The following is a 10,878-nucleotide window of genomic DNA, read 5'->3' as shown; positions in this document are numbered from 1 at the left end:
AGCGGCACGATTGTCACATTTGGCTTGCTTTCCATATACTTATGTATAGTGCGAAGTGTACGCGTAAATCGAATATGTTTCCTTTTTAGACAGGAAAAATAGAAGACGTTAGAAAACGGAGGAACAAGTTTTAGTTGTCTTTCTGAAACTGGATTCACACTCCATGCTTAATATTTGTTGTAGGAATAATTGCTTTTTGTGGGTGGTCGTTACATATCATCAATGTTCTCAGATTAAAACAGGAAAGTAAGAAAAAAGACTTAGGTACTTTATTTTCTGGAAAAATATTAACTGAAATTATACAAAATAAAAAATTTGTACAAAAAAATGTTTAAGTGTCTTCGAATGACTATTGCTTTGGTTGTGACTTCCTGAATACTTTAGCGACAAATTCGACGAAATCGCTGTAAAGAGTCTGTGGAACCTCCATTGCTGCAAAATGACCACCTTCTTTGTGGTAGGTACTGTGCACAATATTTTTGAATTTCAATCCAAGCTCGAAGTCCGTCAAAGGCAACAAGTCGTGAATAAAACGTGCACAACCGGTAGGCACATTTATATGTGTCGAGTCCAAATTCAAAGCAAAGTGAGCGATATTGAACCCTTCCGAGTACAAGCGCTGAGACGTAGTTATCGAGTTTGTAGTGTAATAAATCATAATATTGTCCAAAAGCTCGTCCAAAGTGAAGCGTTTGGTGAGGCCACCATCCTCGAGTTGCTTGTATGCAGGATTGGTCCATGTGGAGAATTTCTCCAAGATGTATGCGGCCAAACCGACAGGATTCTGTGTGAGCGTTGTGCCAATTGTGTCTGGTTTGGATGCCTGAATATGCATGTAACCAGACTCCTCCAAAATATAGCTTAACTCTTTGCTGAGTGGTTTAAAGAAAATTCTATTTTCTTCCTGAATAAAGAAGCTCGGGAACCAATTTCGCAATAACATATGAAGGTGAATCATTGGATGACTGGTAGTGCACAAATTCGAATGATAACCGAGCACATTCTGTGGCGATAAAGTAACGATGCTTGCACCGAGTATAGAGCCCCAATCACCACCCTGTATTAGGAATTTCTCATGACCTAAACGCAGCATCAAATTACGCAACACTAACGACATCTGTGCGGGTCCGAAGTTTACCTTTGAGGCCCCCTGCGAACGAAACAAAAATATGTTGAATAAAGTCTTTGTCTACAGAGAAGGTGTATACCTACCTGAGACCAACCATAACCGGGCAAGCTGGGTGCTATCACCTCGAAGACATATTCACTCTTGGGGTTCGGTTTCGTCAGCAGCGGTATAAGCCTATAGAACTCGCGCACTGATCCTGGCCAGCCGTGGATCAGTAACAGAGGTACCACCTTTTTACCTTCGATGGACTTGGGCTTCACATGAATAAAGTGTACTCGTAAACTGTAAATAAAGATAAAGAATATGCAAAAAGTGAATAAAAACGCAACTGCAAACCATCAGCTGATGAACATTTTCATTGAAATCACAATACTGAGTCCTTCTAAAATCAGAATTAGCCAAAGTACTATCTTAGTCGGTATGTGTTTATGCATTTTGCAGAATCAAATGCTGTTCATTTGAGTGAGTATACATGTGTTCTGAAAATCAGATGAATTTTAGTCTTTTAAGGGATCGTCTTAGTGTGAAATTTTCCTGAATTGTTGCATTATCGGATAGTATACACTATAATAAACATTCTCTCAAATTTTCGAAAAATTGTGTAGAAAGGGAACAGAGTGGGGCACATTTTACTCAAATCTTTAAACGCGTTTTTGTCAATGCGGTATTTTTCAAAACGGTTTTCACTCTCAAAGGAAGAGTTTTAATGACATCTTGTTCCAATTTGGAGAGAACATTTTTAACGTCATTCACTATCGCGCTATGGAAGCTTTAATATAAATTATTTGAAATCTTCCTATTATTTTCTACGAAAAACTGTCGAAAAAAGGCAAAATTCGATAGTTTTTGTTCAAACCGCCGCCATTTTGGCAAAATAAAAAAAAAAGAAAAAAGCTTCCGTAGCGCGATAGTGCCTTTCCTACATATTAATAATCGTTTGATTTCCGGCTGCAATCGTGGACATCGTACAGGACCTTTTTTTTAACGTGTTATTTCAAGCATTTATTTAACTATTATACACCCAATAAAGAAACATAAATAAATTCGTTTTGTATTCGTCATGATTGTATTTATTTATAAAAAAAAATCGGTCTGATTATTAATTTCAAAATTTAAAAAAATTACGAAAATCTGTGATTTTTCGGAGGATCGCACTGAGACGATCCCTTAAGTTAAGACTACCTGATTCACTAACTAACTAACTCAATTATAAATGTGGAATAGTTGATAAATACCGGTCTGTGGACAAATCAGTAGCAAGCGTTAAGTATAATCTTATTAAACGGAATGTGGAGTATACATTATTTTCAAAGGATCTTTTGCTCGCGAATATTAAATAAAAATTCAAACCACTCTTAGTATTAGAGTCTAGTTTCTCCCAGAAATGTTGAGATAGATGACTGCTTTGTGGTGGGAGCCAAATAAAAGTTCAGTGCCAAAGTTAAGATATTTACTGATGTAATCAATATCCACGAAGATTTGTATGACGTGAAGATACTTATGGAAATACTATGCAGTTGTAGTTTACACTCTTCATGAAGTTCGAGTTATGACCCGGTCATATACATACGTACGATACATCGACATATTTCCTTAGATCAGCATTTCATATGGTCGTGAGTGCTAAATATTTGTTCTGCTCGATTCGAAATCTTAAGTTCGTATTGCAACAACAATAATTTTTATAAAACAAAAAACAAATTCTCACGAGAACTTGCAAAAAGGAGTTCACATATTTACTTTGCAATTTGCTGGTTTAATTAATATTTGCTTTTATCTGTAATTATATTATTTTAAGAAAAATTTACTAAAATGATAACATCAAAAATATGCGCGAAGATTTTTGATCTTGGGGGTGGATTGTAGACGACGTTCGTACATAGAAAGAACGAGAAATCGGACTACAAGGTATTTCACTGACGTTGATTCTTCTGAGTTGCATGAGTATAAAACGTTTGGTTGCACCCAAATTTAACCATTTCTTACTTGTTTTATTTTATTGCCTTGTTTTTCCATGATCATTTGTAAATAATAGTTTTTGCGATATACATACATATACAAGCTATACCGCTATACTCACCCTTGAATCTGTGTTTCAAAATGCGGGAACTGTTTGAGAAAGGCCTCGCGCTCACCCCACTTGGGCAGGTAAGTGTCGCGCCAGTATGCCACCACCTCTTTCAAGTACTTAGAATTGAAGCCGTATTGGAATCCAACACCTTCGAGGGGTTCGGTGAGCACCAGCGGTCGCGACAGCTGCGTTTTCAGATCTTCAATTAACTACAGAATTAAAAAATAGAAAAAACATTCAAGTTATTATTGTTTTGTTTTGATTACTGCTATTACTCTCCGATATATATATTATATGTAGGTATGTTTATGGGTGAACGTGTATTCAATTTTTAATCGCTTGATATTTATCCACAAGTATGCATGTACATACATACCTAAATATATATATGTAGTGTATGGGTATGCGAGAGTGACTGGCAAATTGGCAAACTGACAGCTAAAAATTCATAATATATCCAGAGGTACAGATATACATACATAAATGAATTAACACATTGATATACAACGAAATAAATATTAAAGCTCAATTAGTTACCTCCGGTTTGGCGCTTATATCGAAAGCTTTAATGGCAGTGTTTTCCTTATATTTAGCGGCGCTGCCGGGTCCCCAATATTCCGCATCGTTCAGCTGGGGAATTGGCGCTGAACTTGTGAGTTCCTGATATTTATGCACACACAGACCTACGACAATCGCTAGGACCACGAATGTAATACGTAACAAGGTGCCCATTTCACTTTCGAATCAACAATGCGACACAACAGCCGATGGATGGGTGTATAATCTTAATTGGAAATATCCAAACTTGTTTACTTGTTTGTTATTATAAATATATAATATGTATAACAATAAATGCCAAAGTGATACTAAATGACACTGACTAGAACGAGCCAAACGCATCCAGCGCTGCGATGGAACTGATTGGAGAGCACAACCGATTCGAATAACCGGCACGCTGATTCTTAAGATATGCATGTATACGTATGTAGTATTTATAATCGTTTTAATTCGGGGGTTGTGCTATAGCAAAGTCAAATCGAGCAGCGGGTGTGCGATAATAAATATACACGGAGAGTTCCCCCTCCACCCCAAAAGTTAAAAGTTATACGTTATTTCCATCATAAGTGACACTCTGCGAAGAAAAAGACTTTGAGTTGCAAGTGTATATAGTCCCCCCCAACAAAAAAAATCTACTCTGGATCCGTCCCAGCTTACCTACTTATACATAGTACATATATATGTATGTTAACAGTTCACAGGGTTAGACTAATCACTAATTACTTATCATAAATAGACTCTTTAAATAGTTTTCTAACAAATTTCGGGACAGGAACTAACATGTTTTGGACACATGACTCAGCACTTTAGATTGTTTTACACCAAATTTCCAAAATATCGAGACAAGAAATAATCTTTTGGGCTCATGACTCAGCACTTTTTATCCTCGAAATGAATTGCTATATTGAATCTCAAATCTTATCTCCCAAACAATTGAAAAACAAAAAACGTTTATGTAGAGCTTGTTTGCTTGTGTGTGACATGTACATACATATGTATGTATGTGCATATGCATGTGTTAACAAGAAAAAACGTTAACTTCGGTTGCACCGAAGCTAAATACCCTTCACATGTATATTTCTGTTAGTAACTATGTGTTCAGTTTGTATGGCAGCTATATGTTATAGTGGTCCGATATCGGCAGTTCCAACAAATGAGCAGCTTCTTGAAGAGAAAATGACGTTTGTAAAATTTCAAAACGATATCTGAAAAACTGAGAGACTAGTTCGTATATATACAGACAGACGGGCATGGCTAAATCTAAATCTGCATGACAAACTTAATATACCCTGTTTAGGGTATACAAATAATTGTGTCTCCATAATGCTAATTTTATTTCCAAACATGTATACACGTATGTTGCCACATATACATATATGTATTTGCAATAAATTATACTACCTGCCAATTCTTATATGTATATATGTATGTATGTATGTATGTATGTGTGAGCAATTGTTGTCGATCACATTGAAATTAACGCGGGCTATAAATGCCGGTCTCTTTGGCTCTCATTTTTATTCGGTCTGCTACACCCATATGTGCGAGTGTTTTTTTTGGAATAAAACGAAAAGAGCGTATCTCCAAATTCAAAACTTTAAATGAAAACATATACATACATACATACATTTGTACCTATATATAATTTTCGGTTGACCAAAGTTGGAGAATGCCAAATTGCATAAATGGAATAGAATTGCAAAATTCAATAGAAACAGAATATAAAGAGATGGTATCCAAATGATCCCTCAGCGGTATTATCAAACGAGCAGAGCAGGGAATATGGCGAACAGAGTTGCGAACGAAGCTTAAGCTATGAGACTTTATTAACGCCGTTAACCACGACACATTAATCAATGATGTTTATATGCCATGATATCTCAGCTTCGTTTCACCTTCTACAGTATTTTCTTTAAATGGGCTTTGTCTTTCGTAGATTCATACAAAACAGAAGAACTTGACAATATTTCCTCCGTAGTGATTAACTCAACTTAAGCTCCTTTTGCTAATGACGACAATTCTAATGCGGCTTTTGAAGCGGACTGTAGTGTTTATATTCGAGAGAGACATGCAATGTAAAATAAAATTTTTCTCGTACTGTACTTACGAATATTTATGTAGTATAGGGGTAGGACTCTTATTTCTTTATGAAGTGAGAAATTCTAAAAACCCTTTGAACTGCCTAAAAGTGTTTTTAAGCAAGCAAAAGTGTAACGGAATCTATAATGCCGTTCAAAAAAACCAAAAATTATTTACAATAACTTGATTTGTGTCGGCCAGTATGTATGCGTTAGCAAATAACAATTTCTTCGGAGATTGCATAAAATCTTTAGACAGTAATCCAAGCTTAATTTCATGGAAATATCAGGTTAAATGAAAAAGTTGTTTGATTCCGATCGTTCGGTTTGTATGGAACCTGTGTCAAATTTTAGTTCGATATCTTAAAAACTGAAGGGCATGGATAAATCGACTCAGGTCGTCAGGCCGATCTTTTGTATATAATTTTAAGGGTTCTTCGACGTCTTTTTCTAGGTGTTAAAAACTCATTGTAAACTTAATATATCTTGTAAAGGGTATGAAAAGCAAATTGAGCTGAAATAAAACTTTAGAGTATAATATAAGGTACTTGATGCATAGTTCCGTATTAGGAAAGCATAAGAGAATTGTTAAGAAGTAAAGAGCGGGGATTTTAATAATATTCTCCAAAGCGAGTTCGAACTTCCGGGGCATTGAGGAAGTTGCGGAAGTTGAGTCAAATAACCTGAGCTACAATATTTTCTTAATACTCTCAGTTGGCTATATAGTTATAGAGCAAAGCAATAAAAATTTCTCACGACGGTCTTATTAAGTATTAAGTGCATCTAAAATTTACCTAATATTTAATTGTGGTGTAAGCATTATAAAAAGGTGTTGGCCTGCCGGTGTGAGCACGTGTTCCGTAACATCCCTATTTATAATTTTTTGTACGAGTAGGTATGTAAATGAGGCAAGGCCAAGCTTTTATCTTACCTTTTGTACTTATTCCGAAGATATGTAATGAATAATTCTTATTAGTAATAAATCGCAGTGACTACATTGTGTATTTTCAAACATTACTTATTAATTAAATTATTCATTTAGAATACAAAATTATAAGTTACTCAGCAATGGCTTTCTTCACAAACTCTTGGAAGTTAATATACAACATACCAGGCAGTTCCAGAGCAGCAAAATGGCCACCCTGGTTGAAGTATGTACTGTGCACCAAATTCGGAAACTTGTCTTTGAGCGCCCAGTCAATGGCAGGAGGTAAGTCGAACTGGAAGCGTGCACAACCCATAGGCACAGTCGTTGGCACGCGATCCAGTCTCAGAGCCTGAGAGTCACTGGCGAGATTTTCGGCGTAGAACCGTCCAGCTGTCGTGACCGTGCCGGTGAGATAGTATATCATGAGATTATCTAATATAGCATCTAATTTATATGCTCTGTCCATAGCGTTGAATTCCTGATTCCGACCAGCACCTGTTGCCAATTGGAATTTCTCCAGTATGTATGCGGCCAAGGCAATGGGACTAGCCTCCAGTGCAATGCCAATGGTGTCCGGCTTTGTTGCTTGTATGTGGAAGTAACCGGACTCAACGATTAGAAACTTATATTTGTCCTTTAGTGGAAAATGATGATTGTAGAAGAAACGCGCTGGTATAAAGCGCTCTGGCATCCAACTGGCAATGTACGATTTTATCGTAGCTAGTGGTGTGTTCAACACACACATATTAGAATGAAAACCGAGCACATTTTCAGGGAAGAGTGTGGAAATGGCGCTGCCAATGATGGAACCCCAATCGCCGCCCTGTACCAGAAATTTTTCATAACCAACACGTAACATTAGATTACGCATGACAACAGCCATCTGTAGCGAATCGAAACCGGGTCTGGTGGCAGCCTAAAATGTGAGAAATCTGTGAGTGGCAGGGCGGTGAAAGTGTATGGTGGTAGTTAACTCACGTCCGAGAACCCATACCCGACTAGAGAGGGTGCAATAACTTCGAACACATAATCATTGACATCGGACACCTCCACCAAAAGCTTTATGAACTCGTAAAATTCACGCACAGAGCCCGGCCAACCGTGCAGCAATAACATCGGCACCACTTTCTTCTCTTTTCGCGCCTCCTCTGACGGCTTTGCGTGTATGAAGTGAATCTTCAGCCTAAACCAAAAGCAATTAATGCAATAAACAAGTCGTTAAAAAATTTAAGTATCCGGCTGTTTGGCTTACCCTTGTATCTCGGTTTTAAAGTGCGGCAGCGAATTCAGGTAATCTTCATGTGCTCTCCATTTCAGCAAGTAGTAGTCGCGCCAATAGTCGACAATATGCCTAAGCGCTTCCGAATTGAAGCCATATTCGAATTTGATATTTTCCAACGGCGCAGTGAATTTCCACGTACGGTTGAGTTGTGTGCGCAAATCGTCAATAATCTGTGGGGAATATAAATTGTTGCATTAGCGCTCAAATGCATTTGAGTGTTATTTCTACAAACCGTTTGATCGTATTTGATTTCGAAAGGCACAATATCTGTTGGTGCTTCGTAGTTTACAGGTTTGCCGGGTCCCCAGTAGGTGTTATTGCTAACCTCTGGCTTCGGTAGCGGCTTAATGAATTCGTTGACCCCGCGGTAAAGCCACAACCCCGAAATGGCCAATATGACAATAAATATAATTGCCTTCATATTGTTCCAAGTCTAACACACAGCACTCAGCACTTCTATTGCCCGAAACTAACGCAACAGAAATAATTAACGTTACTTTTTTACTTTCTCGAATCGCTACTTGAATATGCGTAGCGAAGAAGAATCTGCCGAAATTGCGTCTACTTGCGCTGATTGACGGTCACATACTAAATGACTTGTGCTAACGGATATTCTCTTCGCCGTGTTGCTATTCCGTTCGTGCTCGTTTAATCGGTATGCGCATTGTCTATTTTTTTTGTCTAATACTATGCTTTCACTAATATTCTCTAATCGAATTTGGGGTTTCGTTGGCAGGAGATTTGGCGAAAGGTAACACAACCCTGCACATACATACATATGTATCAGTTTAGGTGCCAAGCCAACGGTTTTAATTAAATAGCAGACATTATTTCTCTGTACAGCTTTAGACACTCTTCTACTTCTAACTTCTGAAATACTTCTTGGCAATCCTAGCCAAAGTAAACTAAATGCTTTCTTACCAACAAATATTGTTTATTTTGCCCGAATCAGCTTTGTGTTTGCGCTTGTAATGTCTACACCTGCTCATCCCGTTAGTATTTCTAAAACTATAAAATTAAAAAAATATAGCCACGTCACTTTAATCCCTCCGGCGCTACTATACAACATCTGTTAAAAGTGAGGTACTTGAAACAAAGTGGGTTGGGCAAATGTACTTATTAACGACAGTAGGGTCTAGTGCCGTAGCTATGGGAATATACTCATATCTCAAATGTATGTGTTTCCTCAATATTCTCCAAATAAAAGTTAAATCTTCCCGGTTAGACATAATCATTACTACAAATTCTTAGAATTGTCTCTTTTTTATTTGCGTTATAAGACTTTCTCCTTTCTCAAAGAAACTTTGGAAGCATTTACTATCATTTATAATTACTGTTCAAATTCGAACTTATGCCCACCTTATTTGCTCGTGTTGATATGACGATGGTCGGTGCTTTTATCTTATCAACCACCATAGTAAATATAAAAGTAAAGTTAAATTTATAAATTATACAGTTCAACATTTAATCTAACTGTATACGTATTTCCGATAGGTGCACTAATGTTGTTGGTACCAGCCAGACCTTTATATGCAGATACGGATCGAATGTTTTCTATGGTTGACGTGGATTTACCAACGGCCCTCTCTGACCCTCTGTCGAGTGTTACCACTTAGTTCCACCAAAGTAGTCGAAAACAAGTAAGGAAGGACTAAGTCGAACGTTTTATACTCTTCCAACTTGCACGGTTGAAATATTCGAAAATCTAGAAAAGTGTTCAACTTCATTATTCGACGAAATCGTGAATGCATTACAATCAAAGTGAAATTTATACTAAAACATCCTTAATCGATTTTATATATTTAAGCCAACACCACACACTATTAACATGCCACATTCTAATTGAATGCTCTATGAGTTTCATTAAGATACCTCACATACCATCACCAATCTAGCATATATGGAGTAAAGTCAGCCGGATGTTCGAAAATTATGATATCATTATGTGGCTGGGTCATGTTTTCGCCCAATTTTATCTGATGTGGGCACAAAGATACATTGTTATCAGTAAAACTTACTCTCTCATTTTCATTGAGATAACTAATAGTACATATTGGCCGATATATACGGTATAAAGTCCACCCGAAGTTCGAAAACCTTTATATTAGGTATATGGGGGCTAAGGGAAGTATTGATCTAATTCAAACAATTTTTGATATTCAGACATACTATTATCAGGAAATCCGAATTTTAATTACATATCTCACACACTGATCGATATTTTCGGTAAAACGTCAACTATAGGCACTGGGGCCCTCACATTCAGTACCAAAGGGGCTTGAACAGTTTCGGTTCGATTTGGTAAAGTTTTAGTCATAAGATGACAAACTTTAAAGTCATTATTCAGGCGAAGTTTTATCCCGTTATTTTAATTAGTGCTTTATTTGTATACAGGGATGTGAAGGAATTAGATGAAATTTCAAATTGTGTTATATGGGAAGTAGGCGTGATTGTGGTCCGATTTCCCCCATTTTTTAACTGTATTATGGGAATATCTGAAGAATGCTATGTACCGAATATCGGCAGAGTGGGCCACGAAATATGGATTTTGGGGTGCGGTACCCCGCCTATCGTCCAAATTTGACACCGGTTCCTGCAAAGCCCGTTTTGGCGTTTGCATTACTTCAGGGTGGCGTTCCATTTTTCTCGTGGAGAGATTTGCATCTGCACACCTGCGTCCAGGTCCCGCTTTTTGATGCGTAGCAAGAGTGCTGCGTGTGTCTGGATAATCCCCCAGTTTGTTTCGCTCTCCAACATGACGCTGATTAAATTGTCGGCGTGCCAGCGCTCACATTCAAAGAATGTGTGTCCAGCGTCGTCTTCTGTCGCGTC

The 10,878-nt window shown here is 37.5% G+C and overlaps 2 protein-coding genes across 2 annotated transcripts; both read right to left on the bottom strand.

Moving 5' to 3' along the window:
* Nucleotides 1-247: 247 nt before the first annotated feature.
* On the bottom strand, nt 248-4,225 carry LOC126756351 (juvenile hormone epoxide hydrolase 2-like). The gene is made up of 4 exons (XM_050469352.1): nt 3,738-4,225; nt 3,210-3,409; nt 1,213-1,411; nt 248-1,150 (listed from the first exon to the last, which is right to left on the bottom strand). The coding sequence occupies exons 1-4, from the start codon at nt 3,930-3,932 to the stop codon at nt 350-352; spliced, it is 1,395 nt and encodes a 464-aa protein (XP_050325309.1). The 5' UTR covers nt 3,933-4,225; the 3' UTR covers nt 248-349.
* Nucleotides 4,226-6,815: 2,590 nt separating this feature from the next.
* On the bottom strand, nt 6,816-8,635 carry LOC126756353 (juvenile hormone epoxide hydrolase 1). Its single transcript, XM_050469354.1, has 4 exons — nt 8,279-8,635; nt 8,017-8,216; nt 7,743-7,947; nt 6,816-7,680 (listed from the first exon to the last, which is right to left on the bottom strand). Exons 1-4 carry the CDS (start codon nt 8,465-8,467, stop codon nt 6,895-6,897), a joined length of 1,380 nt encoding a protein of 459 aa, XP_050325311.1. The 5' UTR covers nt 8,468-8,635; the 3' UTR covers nt 6,816-6,894.
* Nucleotides 8,636-10,878: the final 2,243 nt, after the last annotated feature.

Source organism: Bactrocera neohumeralis, chromosome 4 (genome assembly GCF_024586455.1).
Source record: "Bactrocera neohumeralis isolate Rockhampton chromosome 4, APGP_CSIRO_Bneo_wtdbg2-racon-allhic-juicebox.fasta_v2, whole genome shotgun sequence".
Lineage (NCBI taxonomy): Eukaryota > Metazoa > Arthropoda > Insecta > Diptera > Tephritidae > Bactrocera > Bactrocera neohumeralis.
Note: the sequence above shows the minus strand (reverse complement) of the source record. Positions and strands in the feature narration are given on the sequence as shown.